The sequence below is a fragment of the Ceratotherium simum genome, chromosome 27 (genome assembly GCF_057802395.1).
Source record: "Ceratotherium simum simum isolate JZ-2026a chromosome 27, ASM5780239v1, whole genome shotgun sequence".
Taxonomy (NCBI): domain Eukaryota; kingdom Metazoa; phylum Chordata; class Mammalia; order Perissodactyla; family Rhinocerotidae; genus Ceratotherium; species Ceratotherium simum.
The window spans coordinates 39,096,069-39,123,809 of NC_141926.1; the positions used below are offsets into that span (position 1 = coordinate 39,096,069).

The 27,741-nt window shown below is 33.4% G+C and overlaps 1 protein-coding gene across 1 annotated transcript in view; it reads left to right on the forward strand.

The window, feature by feature from the left end:
* The window catches only part of CADM2 (cell adhesion molecule 2), a 237,863-nt gene that overhangs the window by 153,976 nt on the left and 56,146 nt on the right, over positions 1-27,741 (forward strand). Inside the window, exon 8 of the mRNA XM_087418225.1 lies at positions 6,017-6,136. Within this exon, the coding sequence (XP_087274351.1) occupies positions 6,017-6,136 (120 nt within the window). The remainder of the gene's footprint in view (positions 1-6,016; positions 6,137-27,741) is intronic.

The window sequence follows — 27,741 nt, forward strand, 5'->3', positions numbered from 1 at the left end:
GATGGGGGTTGGTCTATACTGGGGGGTTGGGTCAGGATAAACTTTGGGACAGATTTACACTGATGATATTTTAATGATATTTTAATAGTTTAAATGATATTTTAAAAATAAAGACGTTGATTTATGAAGACTGAGGCTACAGTTTATTGGAGAGATATATACGTAAATATAATAGCGATGTAACATATAATAATCATGGGTAAAGTGCTTGAAAGGGCATGGCAAGAAGATATTAACTTTGCAGAATTGAGGGCTGGTTTACAGATGAGATCATATTTAAACTAGACTTGAAGGACAAACAAGAAAGAGATAATAACTAATGTCGTTGAACAGTATGTGGCTATGTGAACACGGCAGCAAAGAGAAAACAGTGCTGAGTCTAGAACTTATGTCGGGGGTGGATGTCTTCTTGTGTGCTGGACTTCGGCTTCTTTGTGTATGATAACCTGGCACTATGAGAAATAAAGAAAAGAAGCCATGTGTTCTGAGGAACTCTAGTTCCTTTTGTTCCAGAAAACCTTACCATGTGCCACCTTAAAACAATGGTGGATGCAGTTTGGAGTTCATATCAGGGTCCTGTGGGTTGAGCAGGAGAGACGATGGACTGATGAATTTATCATAACAAAGTGTAGCCACAGTCCCTAGACAGATTTTAGTTTTCTGATTCAATAGCTTTGTTGTTTGAGCCGAAATTGTGTTTCTGCAAGTGAACAGGTTCTTATAGAAGTAACCCAGATTATTGTCATTGCATTTGTTTGTAACCCAACATTCACTCACATAATTACTTTTACAACCTACTTAGACTTTGTACTAATATACAATTGTACAATTGACTAGATGTGGGGTTCTGTCTGACATTATTGAAATACTCTTGAATTTTCCTTTTACATGAGAATAGTACTTTATATATAAGTGAAATGAAAAGTATAATTTATATAATTCACACTTTTATGTGTAGGAAAAGCTATAGGCAAATATTTTCATGTCTTGGAACCTTTACTTTTCTCAGTTTCCTATCAAGAAAAATGCTCGTATTTTCCCTTTAAAGGAAATCCCTGCATTTACTATGCCATATATATATATATTTATATATATACATAAAGTTTTAGATAATGAATCATAGACCTCTATGAATTCATTTTAATATCAAATTTAAACCATGAAGTTATTTTAGCAAGTTTTATCCATTTTAGTATATATTGAAAAAGTAGTCCCTTAAGATTGAATCTTCTAGCAAAAGATTTAAAACGCATAATCATAATTTCAGAGAAATTTGTTACACATTTCTATATATTGTGATCAAAAATTTTAACAGCTTAAAGATTTTGTTAGCGTTTGAACAAATTTCATTTTAATTAGAATATGTTTTAATTCTGATTTTGAAGAACTTTATTGAAATTTCTCTTGTTTCGATTTAAATTATATTTAAATAATTTATCCATATTTGCTAATTTCTCTGATAAAATCTTGACAAATAAAATCTAATTATTTTCACTTTGTTTACTTCTCAAAATACCTTTTTTATCCACTACATATTTTATCAATTACTAACTCTTCATTCTTTATGCTTTAATCTAGAAAACAAAAAATACAGTTAATTTCTTTTGTAAATTGTAAATGCCGAACTACTTATTTTCAACCACTTTGTTTTTTAGGCAAAATTCGATAGTATTTAATTAAATTAACATACTTTTCAAGGAAAAAAACAATAAAAAATTCCTATCTTTTGTATTGTGAAAATCACAGATGAAAAATCAGGTAGTTAATTGTTTGACCTATTAGATAGTTTTAGATATTTCTGAATTTTAATATTCATAAATTATATATCACATACCACTAATTTGTCTATTTTTTATTTATAGTTGTCTTAGTGTCCATGTTCAAATATCTTTTGCTTCATCATAGAATGTTAACCTTTAAGGCATATATTAAGATGTTCTAAAATTGACAAGTCATATTCAGCAAATTACTTGCAGCATTAATATGACTGCAGATTATCTTTCTTTATGAACAGAATTAGTAAATTAATGTTGAACCAGGATTTAGTTATTTTTATTATGTGTATGCATGTGTATAATTCTTCCATATATGAATTAGTGTATTTTTATTCTTGAGAAAAATAAAAATGGATGTCTTAGAAAAAAATAACGTGCATTTTCTATCCTGTACTGTATTTGATTGAGTATTCTTTGTATTAACAGTATAATGGTTTGAAAAATGTACAGAATTCTAGATAACTCAAAAATGAGGCAAATGATTAGTACTAGTGTTTCTAATTGTATATTTTCTTTTGAAAATGTAGCTCCATTTTCACAATCAGTGTCTAAATAAAAGGCCAAAAGTGAATGCACCAAACCAGGACCTTTTAAACAATTGGTTGGTGATGCCAAATGTTGCCACTCACTTGTCGGAGTGAAAACCAGGTTGTGTTTGGTTTGCTGTTTAGGAAGACAGCTCAGAGTATTTTACTTATTTCTGCTTTGACAAGAGTTACAATCAGGGAGTTAAAATGAATGAGATGGACTTGTTGGAGAAAATTCCCCATTACACTCATATTAAATAAAATATTATCTCTGTAACATAACATATATATTCATATATATATATATATATATAAAATTTTAGGGACAAGTTCTCTCATCCATTAAGTGAGAATGATAATAGACAACTCATAAACATGTTGTGATCATTCACCACTGATCACAATAGGAGCAGCTTAGTGAGCCCTCCTGGTCTTTCACCCTTTCTCTGAAAGCCTCAAATTAGGTGAAAATGGAGAGAGTTTATAAGGAGACATGGAGGACATGAATCTCAGGTCAGGGTCATGCTGCTGTCAAAGTAGCAGAAAATGTGGGCAAAGATTCATTTTGTTAGTAAGGAAATTTGTTGAAGAAAGAAGTTGTAAGTTATCTTGAAAATTCAGAAAATAACAATTGTCTATCTATATTGAAGACAGAGAAGGATTTTTTTGAGGAGAAATAATGAAATCTTTTAGTTCTTACTAACTAGTTGACCTTGTCAAAAAATTGGACTTTTCTAGATCCCCTAAAATATGTTATATGTTTATAATGCTATGAATGAATTCATTTAATAAATATTTATTGACCTAAATTGTCCCAACAAAAAAGTAGGCAGAGTTCTTCCCTTCAAGGATTAATTGTCAAGTGGAGAGACTGACACCGATAAGATCAGAGCAGATAGAAAGTTGAGGTAGAAGAGAGAAGTATCATACAATTTTCTTGGTCTTTCTGAGAATTCCAACTAACCTTACATTGTTGAATTTTAGTTAATTCTGATTAATCTTCTGGTATTGAATATTTAGGTTATTTAAACTTTTGCTACTTCACAATAGGGGTGAGATAATTGGATGGACATGAATGTACAATAAAAACAAAGAACAGAATGAAGAAACACTCAAAAATTTTGAAAAAATGAAAATATTTCAAATGTTTCAGAACACACAGGAAGAAATAAGGTTAGTAGTGATTAAAAACACGTGACGGTGAGTGGAAGAGATGTCTTATTGGACAGGTCGTTTTCTTGACCCAATTGTCATCTTGGCCAAGGTGCTTTCCATCAAATTGCCTTGAGTGCATTTGCTTTTAGGTTCATATGAAGTTCAGAGGAGAGGATGAGACAGGATGATGAGCAGAAAAGCGAGAGATAGACTATGAGTCAATAATGATTTGTAGTGTTATGTCCTCTATCTGGACACTTTAAAAGACTCTAGGGCAGTTCTCTTGAACTGGGTTAACAATTATTAAAACTACCCATTGTTTTTTAGTTCTTTGAATATTAGCCTAAGGAAAAACGCTACATTACATGCATTTTCACAATTATAGGAAATAGGATATTGTTTGGTTTATATGAGAATGCTCATAGTACCTGAAAATATATAGACTCTCTCTAAAACAGATCAGGATTTATTATTGCCCATTTTTGTTGATATGGAATAAGGAAAAAATCCAAATAATGTTTTTTTTTGGCTAAACTAAAAAAACATAATAATAATAAGACCTGTTATTTGTGTTTCAATTTTTAAGAATCAAACGATGTATCTGATTTTGAAAAGCTGCTTTTCAGATCCAATAGAATCTTATTCTAACCCATTGTCTGATAGCAAATAACCTAATATTTTATAATCTGTAATAGGTTTGGTAATATCAGATTCTTTATAGGGAGTTTTAAAGGACTAATATTATTGTGTGTTCTTATATTTGATAACCCTGGAAGATATTTGCTTTTGTATTAATTAAATACATATATTTTGAGATCCTACTGAGCAAATTATTTTGCTAACAAAGAATGTATTATTTTCTATTTTAGATATTTGTGAAAATTAAAATTGCAGACTTTTTTTTAATTTAGAAAATGTCTTGCATTTACCTCTAGCCTGCCTAAACTATTTAGGAAAGCCTACCATGAAAATAAGAAGGTATTATAAAATCAACAAGAAGGTATTATAAAGTCAACAAGAAGTGTGTGTGCATATATACATATTATTTATTCATTTATAAGGTTGTTAAAGTCAGTTCTGCTTTATGATCATGATAATCACACTCCAGGCAAGACCCATTTTCGCTAGTGATTAATGCAGCACCACTGAGTTTTCGGAAGGTTGTTTTCTTAATTTGACTGGCCAGGAAGCATTTTTCCTGTTGAAAAACAGGTGTAAACATCAATACCCAAGATAAGAGAGTGATCTCACACTGTGTTCTGAAGTCTCCAGTGTAGAGAATTCAGCAGGTTAAAGTCTGAGGATTGAGTAGGGCTATTTATCAGAAGTAAAGAACTACAAAATTTTTGGTGTGACTCAAAGACTTTAACTGAGAGACTGACAGGAAGCCTTTTAAGAGCAAGATAATCTGTCAAATGCTCTGAATATTTAGGGACTGTGTGGCAAACATGTGAATCAAACCCCACCACAGTAATTACAGGTAATTTGTGAACTGTTTCTAATTTCCTCACTGTGTAAATTGTATGCCTAGCCACGTGAGACAAGATTTGACTCCCTAAGGATCTTACTGAGGTTCTCATAGCTTGACACAGGCTATATTGTTTCAGTGTTCTCTATGCTGCTCTTCGTATTTCCAGCTGGTTTTGAGTGAAAGGAAGGAAGATTTTGGTGTTAAACTCTAAGCTGTTCTTTTTGTTATTATGTTCTCTACATTTGATTCTACTGTTAATTTTTGGCCATTTTGCCTAATTATGGGTTAGGGGTTGAATGTCATGGTTCAAGTCTATGTTCAATAACCTCTCCTAGATATGCCAAATAAAATAAATCATAAGCCTTTCAGAATATTGGGTTCGTGCTAGTTGACTCAATACTTGTTAAAGACTTCTAGGAACAGCAAAATTGTTAGAAGGCGTTACCAGCTAACCAGGGTAAGAACTGAAAGACTCTAAGCTGTCCATTAACATCATTTGTGAGAAAGGGAAAAGCAAGATAATATTAATAACAATTGGCTTCTTTTTTTTGTTTGTTTCTAAAGATTGCTCTCATCCTATTTCCTACCATTACGTTTTCCTAAAAGACAAAATCAAGAAAGCATTTAACATGTATATACTCATCCATTGTTATCATTTCTTTAATCTCGTATGGTGGCGTGATTTGTGTTTATTTCTGTTGTGTTGTTTCTTTGTTTCCTTCTTTGACAAAGCATGTCATTTTTCGTTTTACCTATCTGTATTTTGCTACTGCATGTCAAACTTTTTAAATGACTCAGTGAACGAATGAATTCTTGTCATTTTAAATGTCACTTTAAATATTGTGAACAATCTGCTTATTCTCAAGCATTGCTCTAAGTTTTGCTTTGTGTCGGAGCATGAAAAACAGGTGAACAAAAAAATGACAAGAACTGTGTGGTCCAGCCAGCTTTGTACCTGATAGTCTGTTTAAGCCTGTTAAAGTTAAACCTAAATAAGATGTATGTATTTGTAATTTGAATCATTTGTGTTTCTCTTTTGTTTGCATGATATGATTTTGTTTTGTATTTTGTTTTTTTCCACTCACCAGATGTTCCCAACACTTTGCTTCCCACTACTATCATCCCCTCCCTTACCACTGCAACAGTCACAACCACTGTAGCCATAACAACCAGCCCAACCACATCTGCAAGCACCAGCAGCACAGGAGGTACAGTATGCTTCTTTGTTACGGCCGGAAAACACAGTAAGTGGAGCTTTAGAGGACTTTCTAAAGAGTAGAAAGATTGAGATCCAATTTTACTTAATTATAAAAAGTAATTAACTCACCTAAATTACTATCAATTAGAGTTATTGGAATAGAATATGAGACAAGATGGTACATCTTAATTTTATTTTAGTGTCATTTATGACTATTATGAAAATATTTCAGAATATAGGTTAAAAATATATGGAACTCTACAGCATTGAGCAAATTTAAAATGTGAACATGGGACGCTGTTTTTTTGCCTTGCTTTGGAAATGCAAACAAAGAAACAAGACGTTCAAGGATGCAGAGGTGGCTTTTGCTTTTTAAAGATCCTAGTTTAATGTTAATGACCTGTTATTCCTCTGCAACTAGATTAAAATATCTACAGTGTTGAATTTTTACTAAAATTGAAATAATCTATGGGATCATTATAAATATTCACCACATAGAACTTTTAAGTAAATGTTCAACTTGTCATGCTAAAGTTATTAGCTGAGTGGATCTACATATTCTACTAAAAGAATGTTCTAAAAGCAAATATTCTAGAGTTGTCCAGGATGATAGGAACTGATTTGTGACCCCATGGGTAATTTCTGGTATCGGTTTACTAATAAGCATTTTTGCCTCAAGGAGAGCAACCTTGAAGAAGTTGAAATAATCATTAAGGGCAAAAAATCAATTACATTATGGTTCAGAAATATAAAAAAGCATTTCTGAGCAGTCATTAAGTTGTTAGTAGATGATGAAGAAATAAAGAGTTGTTTGAGTGCATTACAGAAAAACACATTTTAAACAGTTTCTGCATAAGCAATGTTCAGAGAGAATTTGTCCTATTTAAGTCTGTCTTTTTCTACTTATATGTGTTTTGTGTCATGTTGGCTATACTAATATGTGTTAAAATTAACAATTTAACTTGAAATCATGAGGACTTGATGTTAATATATAGGTAATTAAAGTAGTACCAAGGACAGGATTAACATTATTTTCCTTCATTTGTAAAAGTGTTCAATTAAAATATCTGTTTTTCTTGGGAATTTTATTAATTCTCAATATTAATTGAGTTTCTAGCTTTGACTTCACAGTTATCATAGTATTTCTTTCTCCGGTTCCAGAAAAAAATATTCTAATATCGATAATTATTGATTTTTAATAATCAGGTCAATTACTGTGCAAGGTTGATAGCTAAAGTTTAATAATAGTAGCAGTAAGAATTTCTCAAAAAAATCTAGGTTTATTTCAGTATTACTAAACAACTATATTAGAGCTAAATCCACAAGTGAGAAGAGTTAAAGATCGTTTTCATAACAATTTATAAAAAAATGGAAAGAAAAATAATAAAAATGAAGACAAAGGTAAAAAAATACCTTATGATATTATATGAAATGAAGGACATCTAAAGTTCTACTTTGCTTTAATTTATTATTTTTCCAAAGATTTTTGCAAACAGTAATTTAAATGAAATGTAATTATTGCATGCTAACAAAATTTCTATGATAATGTTAAGTTCTGGCTGTACAAACAAATCACTTTGATGAAAAAGGGAGGAGATATGTTGACTTAAATTTTATTTTAGAAGCCTGCTTTAGGTCTTTACGAAAAAGCCTAATAATCAATTATTTTTTCCTTCTTCAGTAAATATTTATTGAGTACCTGCTATGTAAATGGGACTATGCCAGGCCCTAAAATTAGGGAAATTAAATATATTGTATCAAAAATCACTAGCAATTAAATTAATTCATTTCCCCCCAAATAACCATTGTCAGTGCTTAATTAGTGAAAAGTATTTGTGTTCTTTGTGAGTATATATTTGTATATCAGATTAAAATAAGAGAAAAATGTTTTATTCCAAAATGAAGCGTTTAACAATAATCTTTTATACTCATTCATGTACATCTTAAGGGAAATCTTACTTATTGCATTTTAACCAGCCTGCTATAATGAAATCAATTTTCTACTTTTTCAAGTAAATTCACTTTTTTACAGATTTCCTAAGACATTTTGTGAACTTTATGCAATGGAGTTTAAAAGTGTGAAAATAATTAATCTTTCCCTCAGATGAACACACAAGTAAACAAAACTCAGGGAAGACACACACACACACACCATTCTCCTTCTTTTACTTAACAGTTGACAGATAATATTTTTCAAATGGCACCAAGATATATAGAAAGAAAAATGTATTTTGTTAGGCAATTCATAGTATCTATTTTATATGGAAAAACAGCAGCACTGACATTGAATGTTAGTCTAAAGCCTATTTTTCCCTCTTGTCTTCAACAAACAGCTGGGGACTAGGGAGTCACCAAGCTCACGTGCATCGTTCATGTTCTAGTACATTTTGATGGAGTGGGGGATTCAGTCAGCACATAAACATTGTGATGATTTTTGTACTCTCTCTGTCTTAAGTTACATGATATTCCTTTATTTGTGCATTACCTATTAAATTAGACCTTTCAGATTCAATTATGTTTTAAATGGAATTCATTTATTTATAAATTAGTGAGAGATGGTTCAAAATCATGGTTAAAAAGGGATCATAATAAGAATATGTCACCTAAGAAAAGCTGAGAACTCAAGAGAACTCAATATTTTCAGCTTGTGAATTTTTTTGTTTACTTGTTTCATCCCTTTCTCTCATTCAATAATCTGAAGTAAACTAACTATATTTGATTTTATTACGTTTAAATGACATTTCTTCAAATTTCATAAACTGTAACATTTATCTATATATATTTAATAAATGACCACAAATGCACCACTGTTCATATCTCCATTTACACTCTTTCACCACTCCTATTATTGCTGAGTTTTCCATCCTGAGACATGATAAAACGTCCAATTTAAAATAAATTTGAAGAATCACAGCTGTAACTCTATTAGAAATCAAGATGAAATAGAGCAAAGGAAACTACTCAAATCGTCAGTCATAACCTTGAGAATGTGCACGTCTCTTCAGTTTGTACATGAAATGCATTCCTATTTGGAGGAAGAGGAGCCTGAACCATATGGAAGAAAAGCTGGCAATTAGCAGTATCTTGTTACAAATAAGGGTGTTAAAACACAGAGAAGGGAGCAAACTTGGGCAGTCATGGGAAAGACAGAGAATAAGTGAGCCCTGAGGACATCTTTGGGTGTGAATTTTGGTTCTTCTGTTTACAAGGTCTTTGGCCTTGGACAGTGAACCAAATTGAGCTTCAGTATTTTTGTCAGAAAAATGAGAAACACTTAATAGATGCACTTAATTCCCAGGTTGTCTTGAGGATTGGATAATAGAGTTCTGGAAATATAATCAGCGCTCGATGTATGACAGGATTATTGCTCAGTTCTTTTTAGTAAAACAAATGTGTTTACATGTAGTTGCATCTTATAATTAATGAAATGGCATATTTTTCCTATAGGATTATAGTTTCAATTCTGGCAAAATTTTTGGTGTTAGTGCACTGATTACTTTTTAATTTCAAACCTATTTTTTATTTATTGCACGAAAAAATACATAAAAAGAGTACTAGAGCATGTGGAACTTATCTATCTATCCTTGAATTTAACAACAGTTTATAAACTTTCCGTGGAATTTATAGTATTCTTGATTTATATCATAAATCTAAAATCTGAACATTTTATAGATCTCTTAAAAATTTTCCATTACAAAAAAATCTTTGCTACAACCCATTTTAATTTCTGCTTTTAGAAATTGCAGTTTTTTAAGAGCAGTGGCCTGACTAGCCCCATCATTCAGAAGGCATATATATACTCTCTTACAAATGTTTCTTTAGTTCACTGTAATAAATTTTGCTGAGTTAAATATGATGATTATAAAATAGTTCCCAATAACCTGATGTGATTTCTAGTGTTAATATTTATTATTTTAGCCTGATGTGTTTAATTTGAAAGCATTTTTAATTGCTATTATAGCATGTAATTTTAATTTCATAGTAACTATGTCATAATCTAGGAATCTTTAATAGTTCCCTCATTTTACAAATGACAATACAAAGATTGAAAAGTCAGGAAATATACATGAGACATAGTGACATATATCAGTGCTTATGTCTATTTATCATGATTTTTTAAATTAGAATTCACAACTGAGTTCTTCTTTTTTTTATACTTATAGAGACAGAAAAACTCCTAAACTCCTAATTGTTATCTGTTTTTGCCTCTGCAAGAATATAAATACCCTACAAGTGTAGAAATGAGATGATAGATATGGACAGAGATGTAAAATATCTGATATACTCCCTGTCCTAATACTGGGTCTGCTCAAATACTCCATGCATTTTAATATATCAGATAGGGAAAAAAAACCCAAAAGAGATGATGAAATGGTCTATACAATCTATGTAAAAATCCCAATGTATTATTGGTTCAAATATAGATTTGGTTTTACATCAGACTTTAAAATGGTAAAATAATTTTATGTTAATAAAAATGACATCATTTGTCTAGTAATCTCCAACAGTTTATTAACTACAATGAGGCTAATTGCAATGGAAACTTATTTCCGGACCACACTGCAAAGCAAAAACAAAGGACATTTTTTTAAATTTAAGAAATCAACCATCATCAAACTGTCTACAACCAGAGTAACAGTGACCAAACTCACAGAATTTGGAGATGGGTGCTGTTGGGTGCGTCCCAGCCTATTGATAGTGATGCTCTCAGCTAGGAATGCTCATGGCACTTGGCTGGGCCCCTGTTACTTGTAGGAGCCGCCACAGATGTTTCCTCCACCGAGGCCAATGTTGTGGTTCTTGCTATGATTTGAGGATGCACTTCAGCAAGAAACCGTCAGGGAACTTGGAGGAACAAGATATATTATTCATAGGTCCTGAAGGTCGCACTATAAAGGCACAGGTAGAAAGAGAAAGAGTGCATGGACCAGGGGTTCTGCCTTTATTAGGGTCCATGGTGGGGTGTCTAGGGTTTCATGGGTTCTCTCTTTATTGGTGAATTTAAAGCATAAGTGGGGGAATTAGGGCACAGGCAGAGAGAAGCGGGGTTACTCAAAGAGATCAGTCATCTAGGTCACCCAGGGCTTTCTGAAGGAGGGCATTTTAAAGGTAGGGCAACCTAGTTCCTTTCCTGGCTGTTTTGCTGGTAGCTGTATCATACTGCTGGCAATATGTTTATTCAGAATGGATACCTTTTGAAATGGATACCTCCCCAATCAAAAGCTTAATGCCCAGCACTTACACTGTGGGTACTCGATTCTTCACAATTAAATTACACACTAATTTTGTTACTTATGTTTAAAAATGTAATATTAAATGAAATAATTAAAATCATCCATGGGGAATAGAATGAATTTTACCATACATCTAGAATGAATATAGCTACAGTCCTGAATTATAGGCCCGTAATTTTTAGCCCGTATGCTTTCATTTTATTATAAACCATGTGAATCATCAAACTTAATAATTTAGATGTAAGTGAACTCAGGGACCTGTGTGACCATTAAGTATAATCCTAAAACATTGCTATTTGAGAGATCTTAATAAATAACTATTTTCCTTCCCTAAATATTTCTTAAAGCAATCTTCATGACTTGTAAAAAAAAATCAAATACACAAAGTTAAGCTATAACAAATGAAAATAAGAGTGAAATTGAAATGAATTGTAAAATTCTACTATTATTTAATATGGACATTTTTAATGAACTACACTGCTTAAAATGTTGATTATGAAATAGTATTTTTGTATGCAGATTCCTTTACTTCAATTGTTGTTTCATTTCTGACTTCGATATACAAAAAGCTAAAGCAAAATAAACACAAAATGTGCATGTGCACTTCAAGCCACTGTCTGAAGCATCTATTTAATTAAATCAGGTTAAAAAGCAGTAACGATCTGGCTCATGTTTCTATTCTCTATCTCCTTCATATCGAAAGAAACTCCAGTCTATATTTATTTTTATTCGGTTTCATTAATGTGTCCCCTCCTTCCCTTTTTGGTGTGGATACTTTAAAAAAATAGAATACAAAGAGATAAACACTTATCAGAATAAAAGAAAAATAAAGCCAGAACTGAGAAAGAATGAATCAAGTAAAATCATGACAGCTCTGAGTTTGTCACTATAACGTACTCAAGCAGAGCATTCGTGATGGTAAATATATCATCTCGACACAGTTAAATTTCAAAGTGTGCAAATCAAGAAGTTGTTTATGAGCTTGTATTATGAGTGTTTAGCTATTAAAAATGTTTCTGGTTTTATTTGTGGTAATAAAACACAATTTGCATAGTGTTGTGAGCTTTTAAAAATTAAGTGTCAATATGTTGGTTTTTTTTCACTTGCCAAAAATTAAGTAATAATTCAGTTTCCAGATGGTCCATATAGAGAGACCTACTTATCTGCAAAAAGACAGGTTTCCATACTTAGGCTATAAGTGTAGCCAAATTTCCATTAGTCTTTTTAAAAACAGCAATTATTATATGAAGTTGACTCAGTTTTAAAATTAAATTTGTGAAACATAGTTCATAATGAAAATAAGATACTAAAATTGCTTCTTCCTTGGAAATACCAAGCAACACATGTGCTGTATAGTCGGAGGCACTTTCAACCTTGCTACAAGTACCATTTTGTTACCGCTGAAGGGAGTGGTTACAGGCTGGAGGTGGGTGGGAATACTGAGTGGGGGTCCTGGTCTTTTAGTCAGCTGTGGACCCACACATTTGAATAATGGCAATGTTGCAGATTAGGTTATTCTGAAATAGCATAGAATGCTAAAGTTATTCTTTCTATTCTAATAGATCATATTTGGAATAAGAGTACATTGTAGATAACCATTTCCAAAACAAAATGGAGCATTTGCCTCTGACTTTTATGAAGTTGAACTCTGGCATAGTTTGTAAATCTTTAAATATTTACCTAGTTCTTTATGGCATCTGGGAAATATTTGAGGAAAACCGGTATTCATAGTTTTTTCCCAATACTACCTGTTAAGGAAAGCAGAAGGCTTACTTCTATTTCATTTTCTGAGGGCGCTCTTGTGGCTTGTGCAACTTAAAACATCAAACATTTTTAAGAGTTTCATTTTAAGCTTGTTTATTTCTTTAGCTTACATAAATTTAAACAAAAATCTTTGTTCCATTAGTTTACATTTCTTTTAAGTAAACAGTTCTACTAATATTGTTTTTACTTCTATAAGTGTAGGAGTGTCTTAATTGATTTTATGGTAATAATCCTAGATTTAATATAACCTAATAATATATGCATTTCTTGCAAAACAACCTCAAGAAATAAAAGAAAATGTTCCCTAGTAGACTGTGTGTCATTTTCTTGAATTGGTTTTTATATAATATGCATATACATATAAATATTAAATTTAAAATTTTCCATAATTATTATATTCCAGAAAACACATCACTTTTAAAATATCAAGACTAAATGAGTTACTTATTATTAGGATGATAATCTGTTTTATATTTTAAAAGCTAGGCTTACATATATGAATAAATGTATTTCCAGAACATCTCTAAGTTTATTTTTAAAATCGTTAATAAACTAAACTTACTAACCAACGAATTAAATTTAAATTAAATTTATGAGCTGTTCCTTTGAAGCTGAAAAGATTGCTGGCTCTGCCCTTGCTTCTTTCACACTCCACACGAAACACAGTTAATAACCTCCTGTGTAAGCTTGGGGAACACCGAATTGATACTAATTATACCAACTTTGGGATAGAAGGTGACCTTGACTTCAGCTGGAACTTTCTGCCAGGACAATAAATAAGAGCAGATGCCACAAAGCATGACTCCTGAGAAGGGTCTAATACAATCTATTAACTTGGGGGAGTTCGTGGAATTGCAATACGTGCTTCGGTAATTGTAATATTTTAAAACATCTCTTGCTTCAATAATACAGTAGTTTCTTATTTCTCTAGATTTCAAATAATCTCCCATTAGCTTTCTGTACTCATTTAAATTAAGCTGTGGCCATAAAATTAAAAGCTACTTGATGCAAAGTGTGTATAAGGTGATTTCAAGGCAAGGAGACAGATTTTTCCAAATGACTTCTCAAATCCGTACATAATATTTGTGCAATTTTTGTATCGGAGCTGCTTATGCTGAAGCTGCAATCACACTCACTCTTAAGTAAAGAGATATAAAGTGATTAAGAAAAATGACTAAGAAAAAGCAATTGTCCCAGTAGCTACACAGGTTTAAACTATTGCAAGAAAACCTGTCAAGACCGATGATGTACAGCAGTTTCACAGTTAAAAATTTGAGTTTGATAGTGTTAAATAACAGTCAATAAAGTTACTGTAACAGCTAACTGGTGAGTAAGAACAGAAACTAAATTTTCTTCACCAATAGTGTTTAAAGAATTACATTAGTATAAAGGGAATTATGTTCAAAATATTCAGTATAATAAATGAAAATACCTAATTTTAGTCTAGCTATTTTTCACGTTAGAAAAAAGAGATGAACTCAAATATCCCGGAGTTATTTTATTTAACCCACTAGCAAGCAAAGAATGCTAAGAATGAGTGTTTAACTGGAGAAGGAGAAAGCAACTTTGAACTAACACGAGGAATTATGTGATTCGTTGAGAAACATGGTTTTTCAAAAGCATTTGAACCAAGTTTAACATCTAAGAACCAGGTTCCGTAATAAAGAAGCACGATGCTCTTCTAGAGTAGTTGGTATTAGACTAGGAAAGTTACAGTGGTCTTAATACAATTTTTTTTCCTTTTCCTTGAAGTTATGCTCTTTAAATATTGATTATAAGCTTCCCCACTCCCCCCACCCCTGGTTTAGATAGTGTGTTACTCAGGATATCAGCAGCAACTGATGGCGGTCTGGAAAGGGTGTGACTAAAGGGTTTTTAATGAGGAGGCTTTCACAGAAGTATGGGCAGAGTTTGAGGATGGAGTAGCACAGGCGAACCCACAAAAGCAAGATGCCGTTCCCAGCACTGGACCTGAAGGACCAAAGGGCATGAACGGGATTATCCCCGTGAGAGAGGAACGGGAGCCAGAAAAGGGGCAGGTTGAAAAGAGCAGTAGGCCGAGAAGGACGTGCCCGTGTCCGAACCTCAGTCAGGCTGGGACACTGGCGGAGGAGGAATCAGACCTCTTTCTTGTCCTGCCTTCCAATATCATTTCGTTAACTGAATCCTGATGAAAATCAGAGGTTAAGGAATCTGAGTGAAGTAGTGTGGGGAAGTCAGACTCCCAGAGCACAGAGCAAGGCAAAGAAGGATGGAAGATGGATTTGGGGACCGAATGGAGAATGAAGAGCCAAGACACATGTTTAGAATGTCATCTAATTTGTTTTCTCAGGGTGATTAGATGTCAGATTTTCTTTTAGTTTTAGATTTCTCTCATAGACACACATATTACAAGTCTATAATAGAAAACTAGTAGCAGAGCTAGTAATGGTCGTGAAACAGCAGCCCTCCCCGCTGACTTGAATCTATAATTTACCTTTCCAGGCTACAGATGGAAAGGGACAAACTCTCTAGATGATGGAGGGCAGATTATGAAGCTTGATAGGGCTGGCTTTGTTATTAGATACAAAGAAATATAAAAAACATTATTTTTATCATGTAAATAATCTACTTTCCAAGAGAAAACCATTTTGAACCTTGGTGTGAGGAATACCCATCTAATTCATTGCATAGTAAGAGATTCCTCATTTGAAATATTCTCAAATCTGCTTGTATGGATGCAAACTCTTTCTTTTATTTGAATTAAGTGCTTTGAAAATCTTGGTTGCAAGGGAAAAAAATCTCTAAAAATGAGCTAGCTGTAAGTTAATACTAAACTGATACAGATATGTCTTATTAACTTTCTATTAAAGGAATTTTTGTGTCACATAGACAAATAATTTTCAGTCCTGAGATAATAGCTTTTCTGAAAAGAAAATCATTTTCTTGAGAGAAGATTTCAGAAACAGCAATCATAGTCTTTAGTGTATAACATGATATATCTGCCTTTGATGTTTTTAAAGTGTGTGTCCATTATTAATTCAGTTAGACTGGCGGATGGGAAACGTAAAATAAAAACAATTCAACTGTTTTCACTCTGAAGACGCCTGATTGTCTACAGTACAGCTTGTGTTCCTTGCATTTTACCACTGTCGGGCCAGAACGTTTTGTTAAGAGTGGATATTGGGATAATTTTTTAAAGGACTAAGACCGGATATAGTTTTCTGGTTTTTCTATGTATCCTATCCCCTACTTCTGAGAGTTAGCTGGAAATTGAGCACTGCATCTCAAAACGCTGTTTTAGGGAATTAACAACAAATCCTTGGGACTGGCCTGGTGGCACAGCAGTTAGGTGCGCATGCTCCGCTTTGGCAACCCAAGGGTTCGCGGGTTCGGATCCTGGGTGCGCGCTGACCCACCGCTTGTCGGGCCATGCTGTGGCGGCGTCCTATATAAAGTAGAGGAGGATGGGCACAGATGTTAGCCCAGGGCCAATCTTCCTCAGCAAAAAGAGGAGGACTGGCAACAGATGTTAGCTCAGGGCTGATCTTCCTCACAAAAAAAAACAAAAAAAAAAAACAAATCCTCATACACTTTTCTCTTAGTCTTGCCAGTTTAAATCCAGATATATTCCATCTTAAATCTAAGTCAAAAGAAAAGAATGTGTAAATGAGAAGGAAGTTCTAATGGTTCATTTTACTATTTCATATTCATATTTCTAATTTCTCTAATATATGGCAATATATCAATGTAGAATTTTTCTATGATAATATATCAATATGGGATTTTTAAAGTAACTTTTTTTTTTGCTGAGGAAGATTCATCCTGAGCTAACATCTGTTGCCAATCTTCCTTTTTTTGCTTGAGGAAGATTAGCCCTGAGCTAACATCTGTGCCAGTCTTCCTCTATTATTTATGTATGTGGGTCACTGCCACTGCACGGCAGATGAGTGGTGTAGGTCCGCACCCAGATCTGACCCCATGAATCTAGGCCACTGAAGCAGAGCATGCTGAACTTAACCACTATGCCATGGGCTGGTCCCTAAAGTAACTTTTAAAATGAAACGGGGCTTTTCTAAAAACTAAAAATAGTATACAGCACAGAATGGTTATTGTTTCAATGGGTTAACAATGAACACCATGTCTGGACTCAGCATGAGAGGGTGGAAGTTATTGCCAAGGCCAGGATATTTCAGCGTCATCCTGATTTGGCCTCTCAAGGTGTGATCTTAGGCAAGGTAGTTCATCTCCCTTTACCCCAGGAGGCTATATGAATTCCAGGGTGTTTCTCCACTCTTGAATTCTGTGAAATATGATCTGCATATCTGAGTCCTCCACCAGGATTCAGAGACTAGTACAGTTCCTGGTGTTTTTCAACCAGAACTTGTGGATAAAATCCCTTTGCCATTTGAAATAATTTGAATAATATCCTTAACATAATTCCACACCTCCGACTCATTTATATTTGAATGTTCTGAAAAGCTAAAAGATTAAAAATGAATTATTAGACTCTGACCGCAATATTTGGCCTCTTGGTCACTGCGTCCCAGCCATATGCCCCTCTCTTGTTCCATCACTTCTATTTGCACACTCATTTCCCTCCAGTGCTTTCTCTTACAAACCTCTATATATCTAAATATGATTCTATCTGTAAAATTTCCAACCTCATGTTATGATAATAAAATAAATACAGAATTCTGGTTGTGATGTTCATAAAACTAACGTATATGGTCCATTTTCACAGTTCTGTAATCGAATCCAAGTCTGTGCTGATCAACCACTTTGTAGCTAAAGTCCACAGCTTATACAAACTTTCTGATTGTTTTCTGTTGGAATTTAAGACTGATCCAATTCAACTGGATTAAAATGGTTATAGAAAAATAGAATGGTGAAGAGCATGGCTTCTGAATTTCATATTATCTGGGCTCTTTTTTCTACTTCACCATGCATAATCTTTGTGACCTTCTTGAAACTCTCTGTGCCTCAGTTTCCTGATCTAAAAAGTGCAGATAGTAATAATAGTATCAATGTTATAATGAGTTTTTAAAATTAAATATATTTATACATTTAACTTTCTTAGAACAGTACATTGCTCACAATAAATACTTAATAAGTATTAGTTTTTATAATAATTATTAACAATTTTATTAAAATTAACCATCTAAACAATATAGGGTAAAAATGACTATTCTTTTATGACTATCAATAAGATTAACTGGCAATTGCTGGATGAAGGCGACAGTGTATGGTAGATGGACCATCCTTTAAAATCATGTAAGTACTCTTCAAAATCTAGAACTTAGGGACTTTGTCATGTGATTTAAAGTGAGCAGGATAAAGCAAAGAGTCTCACTGCAATTCCTAATTATCCATTTCAATCTGATAAATTATCAAATATCAGAAACATAATTTTTAAACAAAAGTAATCCATTTTATAACCAGTTTTTCTTACCAAATATTAACAGGCATTTAAACGGTCTTCAGTAGCAGAAATATCTAGTTTGAATCCCAGGTGCGTCATACGCAAGGTATACTTTAAGCTCTAAAATGATTATATTAATTTACTTATAGGGTTATTCTAAGCATTAAAACAAGTACTGATTCAAATTTTCTGTCATTGTCATAATATGGGTGATTTTCTAAATATGGGGGAGCTGTTATTATAAAATATATTGAAGCTACACCCATTAATCATTTTTTAAATTTGGTCTTGTTAATATCAAATGACACCATTTTAATGTTAAAATATTTCATGTTCATTAATTAGTACAACTTAATATTCATCTTTGATGTATTGACCTAATGAAGCTGCTTACTCAGCTTAAAATAACCTATTAGTAATTCAGTTGATTAAAATTTATTTAAACTCCTCCAGTAAATTAAAGAACTCTATGAATATTTGGGAAATTATCTAAACACATTCAAAATTTGGCAGGCTTATTTCTCAATGATTGGTTAAATTTCAAAATATTTTAGCTTCCTAGTAATTTTTAACATTTTCTATATTTCTCGTTTTAAATAAGCTCATCACAGATAAATCAGTTTAAAAAAATGTTAAGCAAAATGAAGAAAAAGATTGTTTCTCATCCCATACTCTTGAGATAAAATGTTACATTTTGGGACTATTATCCTAGAGATTTTATTTTAAATATATGTATGTGTAGCGTTCATACAAAAAATTATTGATATGAAATACTACTTTGCATTTTTCTTTACTTTTCTATCATAATTATCTTACTATGTCAATGATTATAATTCCACATCTCTTTTGATGTTTTCTTGAGTTTAAATGACCTTCTTCAAATGTGAAAGGACTAATATAAAGGAGTCATTTTATTTCTTCAAATGTATAAGAATTATAATTTTCATAATAATGTTTTGAACTTATTCAGCATAAATTTAATAACAATGAAACATTAAAATATAGATAAGTTTATGGTTCCAAGCATATATTCAAAATATAAACAGACAACAACTGTTGTAATTTTTTAAAGTCCAAAACAATTAAGAGACCCAATGAATATTGTGGTAAAATAGCGTTTTACCTATTTACTCAGTGGAGTAATTTAATCAAAACTCCATATTTTTATAAGATCTAAATATCTTAATAATTCACTATTCAATATATGACAGAATATACCTATTTTGAAAAGTTATTTTTTTAAAGTCACTCTAGTATTGATTTAAAAATAAAATGAGAAGTCTGCATTATTATGACAGACAGTATTAATTATCTTCTACCTAATACTAAATAATTCAACTTGAAGCTTTATTCTTACTGACGTGACACTCAAGATAACGGATTGATATACTTATCTCATGCTAAGTTTATCTGCCACAACATCCCTGAATGATTTTTACTTTTATTTGGAAATTTAAAAACAATAGTAGAATCATAGAATGACAGAAACAACCTTCAGAACCATGCAGCCTACATTATCCTTCATTTTCTACGTGAGGAAATGAAATCCCACAGACAAGAAGAGATTTATTTATGACTCTACACCATTCGATGTTATAACCAGGCCTATAACTATGTTCTTTTGAATCATTTTTTTCTTCCAGAATGATCCATGCTAGGTATTATTTTCCTATATACAGAGACATTGGTTTACAATATCTAATTTTATATCTAGTCCAAATTACATGATTTGGGAAGAGGAAATGGAGAAAAGATAGGTTTTTAAATAATAAAATATTATAAGATCTTACACATCTGCAATACCTTAATACTGTAAAACAGAATGGGAGGAATCAAAATTGGAGAATGTATATTTTTTCAAACAATGCCACTAAGAATCATTGATTATAAACCTGGAAGGTCCTTTCAAGGTTAAAAGTTTCCACTTCACTTTACTGATGATCACAAGGTTAGTTTCAAAATTAGAACTAAAATTGACAAACACACAATTCTATTTACTACACTGTGATTTCTTCCAAGTAGTACAACAGTTAATTTAGAAAATCAAGTCAAGAAAAACAATACATAAACTCTATTTTTGTTGAAACACCTATGAATGTGCAAATGTCTTGCTAATATTCTTTTAGGAATATATAGATGACAGACTCAATCTAGTTAAACCTTGATTGTTCTGAAATATTCTGAGAAACATTATAATGCTTCTGCATAAAATTCAGCAAATACATTTTATACATTATTTTCTACATATCCCCACACCCACCTGGTGGGAAGCTCATTTTTAAATCTGAAAAATGGTTATTGGGATTAGTTATTTTACTGGCTTTTACTAAACATCCAGTTTTAGCAATTCATTAACTAAGTCTTGAAACAAGATAAAGGATTCCTAATTTCAATACCTCTGCAAATCCTGTCCTTACACCTCTTGATCATTCTTCCTATTTTAGTAACTTTCTCTCCTACCCCATCCTAGCCCTGAAATCCTCATCTTGTTATCAGAAGTGCTAAGTGATACATCTGCCGCCATGGAGCTGTAATTGCTTTGTCTTCCTTATAAATGACTTCTCTGGAGTCTGTCTGAGGTCAAGCCTGTCACTTTTTTCTCTCCGTGCAGTTTGGCTTTAAAATGAAAGTGTTTTGTTTAAATTACACCTGAAGGTTTAGGTGTTCAAAAACTAAAGGGAATCACTTTGAAAGTTTGATCTATGAGACACAAAGAAAATAAAGCAACATAAACATAATTATCTGAGGAAAGAATTAATTTAAGCCTCCAGAATGAACTCCCAATGAAAGCTCATTGTACCATTTGCATAAGTATAACTTAGTTTTGTTATTAGAACCATTAAGTTTAATAACATCTCCTTAATTATTTATCCATAAACTATAAACTGGGGTCATAATTATGGATGTGGGAGCTATTTGGAAATTGTAAAGTACGACAGATACATGTTTCTCATCCCTGTTCTTTTTTTTTAACCCTTTTCTCAAACTGCTACTGGACAGGAATCAATATTTTTTTTTAACTGGAAAAAGAAAAATATTATTATTCTAAGAAAATTCCAAATACAAAATAATTATTTCTTTTTTTTAAGTGGTCTATTTTTAAAATTTAGTCCATTGAATTTTTACCCCACTAATATTTGAATAATATTAGAAGTCATTTATGTAATTGTGTAGTTGTGATATAATAATGTAAAATGGAGAGAAGGCAATGTTTTATATTCCTTAAACAATTCATCTTTAGTGTTTTTGCTTTTCATGCACTTTTTAGGGAGCCCTTCTTGCCTTTAGCAGATGAGATGAACATTCATTCTAGGAAAGCAAACCAACTTTGGAGCAGGGTCTCAGTAGGAACAGAACTTTAAAATAGTCACCAAATTCCATGGTCTGGTCTTCATTTTGGTCAATAGGAAACTTAATATATCAATGAATCCAATGAGATCAGGCTCTTAGAAGAAACAAATATATCGTTTATCATCAATTCATTCTGTAAAGATTTATTTAAGCCTTTATTTTGCACTTAAGTATTCAGTATGATAAGCAGCATACAAGGTTCACATTTCATTGAAAAAGACCACCCAACCTAAAAGGAGAGAAGGGTGAAGAGAATATTAGGAGGAGGTTTCTTAACTGAGTGATCCCTCCAGATATAGACAGTGTTAGCATAATTGAAACACTTAGGAAATGGGGATAGAGAAGCATGGATGCATAGTTCTTGGATGTGGTGTGTACATTTTTCATTTCTGTTTTGAAGAATGCCTGTTTTCATACTAGGATAAAACAAATAAAATTATAACATGTTTTATCATTTCTGCAGCTAATTTTCTAAATTTTGACACTTTTGTGACATTTCTGGCAGGTGCAGTTTTACTCTCTCTGGGAGCCTGGGGAATAGGGCTTCCCCAGTTCCTTCCACACAGTTTTTATCTGCAAGAAGTGTGTCTTCAAACACAACTAGGAACTGGATCTGTAAGCCATGAAGGGAAGAGCAGGATGTGCAAAGCAGCAGTATATAAAGAGAGCATTACACAGTCAGTCTGGCTAGAATTAAACATGAAAGAGAAGCAATAGTGAAAGATAAATCTTCATGTATCCATCCATGCATTTACTGATTCAATAAGTACTCAGTTATTCTATGAATAGGAAGGAGCAAATTATAAGAAATTTGGTAGGTCACACTTAAAAGTTTAGAGTTTATTCAGGAGGTGATGAGAAATAACAAGTAAAATGAAAGCTTAGATTGTGCTTTTGACAGAGCCCTCTGTAGTGGTGTGATGGATGGCAGATTGAGGAAGACAGGAATGACAGGGAGCCATTGAAGACGTCTAGGTAATTGATGATGAGGACTAGGAGAAGGGCAGTACCCAAAGGCGTGGAGAAGAGGGAATGGGTTCAGAGGTCTGGGAAAGTAAATTTGACAGATTTTGTAGTGATTAGGCAAGAGATTTTATTTTAAAGAGTGAGAAATACCAAAGTGGCTGCCAGGATTTTAGCCTGGGTTCTAGGGTGTTTGGTGCACTTTATCAGAATAAAGAATATAAAAGGTAGGTGTTTTAGGGGGAAAAAAGTGATATATTCCATTTTAAACATATAGAGTTTAAAATATCTTTGCAAGAGCCAAGTGAAGATGTTTAATTAATAACTAGAACATAGGATATACCATCTAGGATAGAAATACAGATTTTTGATAGACATTTCTACAGATGAAAGATAAGCAATAGAGGAGAAATATAACTTTAATAGAATATGTAAATTAAGAGAAGAATGCTAAAGTTTATACTCTGAAATTAAACAAAAATCATCTGAGGGTCATGTTGAGGAATGCAAAGGTGCAAAGATGTGAGATGACAGCCAAGAGAAAGAGTGTCATGTGAGGCTAGGGTGGGAAATTCTTAGGAATTACAGGGAGATCCATAGTGCCAGAGGGCTCAGAAAGGCCAAGTGTGATAACATGTGAAAAGGATGTATTTATTTGATTTTCATACTGGGAGTATTTGATGAAATTTATAAAAAGTATTTTTAATGAAATGATTGGATAAGAGTCAGACTGCAGGACTGAGAAGTGAATGGGGGGGTGGAATGCCGAGGAAGTCAGTGCAATCTGTTATTTCAAGAATGTTGTTTGAGAAGAAAAGGAGAGATACAAAGCAACATAAAGTCAATTAACATTTGTGAAAAATGGTATAAATAGTGTTTCTTTTTAATGCTGTGAGAAGAGAGCTAGGAATAACAGAGGTTAAAAATAAAAATATTGTTTAAAAAGGAGATAAACTAATAGAATAAAGCCCCAAAGTATTCAAGAAGGCATGGAATCCATATTTTTTTGTGTGCAAGCATTAGCCTTGAACACGTGGGGACGCTCTCTGCTCAATGAGACTGAGGAGAGAAGATACTAAGAGCAATGGACAAAGACCAGTTTGCCAGCAACAGGAAGTGTGTTCAGGAAATTAGGAGAGCTTTTACCTGATGGCCTGTGTCTTCTCTGTGAAGTAGGATAGATAATTTTCCAAGATAGATAATTTTCCTATATGGAAAATTAGCATGGAAGGGATCTTTGAGAAAATGGTAAGGTTTTGAAATAGTTGCTGTGCAAATGAAAAAGGGGGCTGAGGAAGAACACGTTGTAATTTCTGGGAAAGATTTCTTCTTTCATTCCACAAATAATTATCATCTCCTTCTATCAGGCACTGTGGTAAACTCTGGGGAGAGAATGAAGAGAGAAATAGATATAGTCAATGCCTTCATGGGGAGTAGAAGAGATAAATGCCATTTAAAATATGTACAACATTCTCTGATTTGCTCTAGGAGGTCATCACAGGGGACCTTCCTAAGGGACTGATATTTGCTAGATATGAAGGATTTGTGCAAGATGTGAGGTTGGGGAGTGGGGAGATGGGAGGAGGACAGAGCATTTCAGGGACAGGAAGCAGCAAATGCGAAGGTCCTGAAGTGAAAAGGAGAGTTGCCATTTAAAAATCCAGAAAGAGGGGTGGGCCCAGTGGCGCAGCAGTTGAGTTCACACACTCCACTTCAGTGGCCTGGGGTTCGCAGGTTCGGATCCTGGGCGAGGATCTACACACCGCTTATCAAGTCATGCTGTGGCAGGCATCCCACATAAAATGGAGGAAGATGATCACAGATGTTAGCTCGGGGCCAATCTTCCTCAGCAAAAAGAGGAGGATTGGCAAGAGATGTGAGCTCAGGGCTAATCTTCCTCACCAAGAAAAAAAAAAAAATCCAGGAAGAGCTCCATTGAGCCTGGAATGCAGATTGTCAAGAGAATGGTATGAAAGGATGTGGTAGTTAGTTGGATTAGATCCTGCAGAACCTTAACCTTATTTTAAGGGTTTGGGCTATTATGCCCAAATAATTGAAGAGGAAAGAAATGCAGGAGGGAAAGAAGGAAGGAAAAAGGAAACTCTAATTGATTTTAGCAAAAGAATACTATAACCAGATTTGGACTTAAAAATATATTTCTGGGTGTAAGGGAGCAAATGTATAAGAGACAGGCAAGAGAGGATGGTGGGAGAAAGGCTAGGAAGCTATTGAATAATTCTAGTAAGAGATGATAATGGTTTAGACTAGGGTGTTAGAACTGCTGACAGAAACATGGAATAATTTAACACGTAAAATCTGTAGTTTTCCTGATTTTGGTTATATGGATTAAAGAACAAGAAGACATCACAAACTAGCTTACCAAACTTACACAGGTTTCTAGTTTACCAAGCTTAATAGATAGTGCCATTCACTGAAATAAGAAACACTGGTGGTAGAAGTAGAATTATGAATTTGTTTTGAACATATTAAGCTTGTTGTGTATTTGATATTTTTAAATAGAATTTTAATATCGAATAGATAGTTGGATATGCAGATCTAGAGCTCAGACTAGTCATTGAGCATAGAATTGGTTGAAGCCAAGCTTGGGATCATGCAGGGAGAGTATATTATGAACAGAAAATTCAGGCTTTAACTGAGGTTGGAGACCATGAACTTGTAGTAGTGCAAATTTGCAATGTTTTCTGATTATTTTCTGTTTTCTGAATAGCCCACATTTTAAATGGATGTACAGATGCTTTGAATGAAGAATAAGTGGCATCGTGATTAGGCAAATATAGTGAGAGGAAGAGATCAAGGGTTCTAGGGAGTGATGGTTTTTAATCTAAAAAAGACAATAATTAACTGGACAAATGCAGACGAATTTAATAGAGCAGAGAGTGAGAGGAAAGGAGTATAAGATCTAGAAAGCTAAGAGTTTGTTGCCAAATAAAAGAATATTAGAGTTAAAAATTCTGAGGTAGAAAACTTCTAGGTGATCAGAGGGTGGCCGTGTGAATGCTTCGCCCAACTGCTGTGAGGTCAGAATGGGAAAGGTTTTAAAATGGCCTGATAATGGTGAGAGTAGAATTTAATGTAATAGAATACACAAGGCTGGAGCTATGAATTTGGAAGCCATTGGTATATGGTTGTAGGTGTATGAGTGTCTCTTTCATTTGGATATTGGAGTTGCCCAGGGTCATTACAGGATTTAGGTTGGAGAAGAACACTGTGAACCTGATAGGAAAATTGGTCAAGAAAACTGTAAGATTATCAGTGCCTTGGGAACAGAGAACAGGGGATGGCAGCATGAGTCACCAGGAAGAAGAGAGAGAATGTAACATATTGGTGGACTTTGGATTCCTTGTTCAATCCAGAACACTTCCTTCTTAATGTCAAAGTACCGGAGATAATTATTAATTACACGAACATAGATGCAAAGTAGGGAGATACATAAATGTAAGGGGTAAAAATTTCATCAAGCCTGTATTTGCCTGGTGAGCTGCCTGTACCCCTCCATATCTACATTTTGTGAATGAGCAAACCCTTGAGTCCACAAGAATCAATGTTACTCTTTGTTAGAGTTCTGAATTAACATGTAAGATTCTTATTCTCTGACCTCCCCATTCATTGACACCATTTTGACAGTGCACTATTTGTTAACACGTGATTGTCAGAGTGGAAAGTTGTATTAGTTTTATACTTTCTTAAGTACAATCATGATTCCACTGTGCCTCCTGGAGGTGATACCCAAGTCACTTTGATTCCAGGCCAGTTGTGAAAGGCCTCAACAATCTACCTGGAGATCATCCATTCGAGCTGCATGATCTCCAGGCTCTGTAAAGACTGCACCTCAGATTCTCCAGGGGAAATTTCTAAAATTAAATTTCCTTACCGTTATTTTAATACTATCCCTAGAGGTTCTGACACATAGGTCTAAGGCTGATCCATAGAATCTATGATTTTTAAAGCTCCCTGGAAGAGAAAGATTTAGAAACTACTTGTTCAAATTTGGTTCTTAAATAGGACCTTTTAAAATTGTGTTTCAATATTTTCTTATTCTCAGAGTTTAGGTTTCAGTTAAATTTTATGGCTACCTTGTTCTCACCTCCATCTGGTACACATACTTTCTGGTTATCATTTGTCATCAAATTTCTAATGTTATAATTATCTAGTGTGAGAAAATTGAAATGTTATTTAAAAACAAAAAGTTTAAATCAGTGTATTATTCTTTATTTATCCCTCCTCTTTCTCTCAGACCATTGTGAAAAGGCAATCCTTCTTCCATTTTAAGGATGTTTGCTTAGCAAACAGCCTTAGAAGATAGAGATAATATCGCCTCCTTGACAGAGGACCAGTTTACTGCCCAGCTTAATAAAGATGATGTCTCCCTCCAGGGCAAATGGCAAATGTGGAACAGGTTTTCTTACAGTCCATTATAAAATATTGGGCATCTCTAAACTCAGCAGTTCCTCAGCTGATAAAAACCTAGTGTGCAGCAGCGGCCACTAGTTTACGTCTCCCTTCCGCCAGGGAACTTGGGGTGTAAGGGGAATAATGCAAACTGAAGGGCATAATAGTTGCTATAAGGCAGTACATTCCTTTGTCTCTAAGCCAAGAGTCTCTTGTCTTCTGCCAGCGTCTGTGACACTGTGCCAGGTGACCTTGTTAGCTTGCAAGCAGGGCAAAACCTGAGAACATTCACAGTTCTTGACACATCTGTGACTGAAAATTAAGAACACTCACCTCATAATATATCTGTGATGATGATACTGCTGTGAAGATGCTGAAATTGCAAATGTACAGTGCTTAGAATAATGCTTGTTATCTATGGAATAATTTCCAAAAATATGTATCTATTAATGTAACTAGTATTAGTAGCTGTAGAAATACTTCCACTCTCTG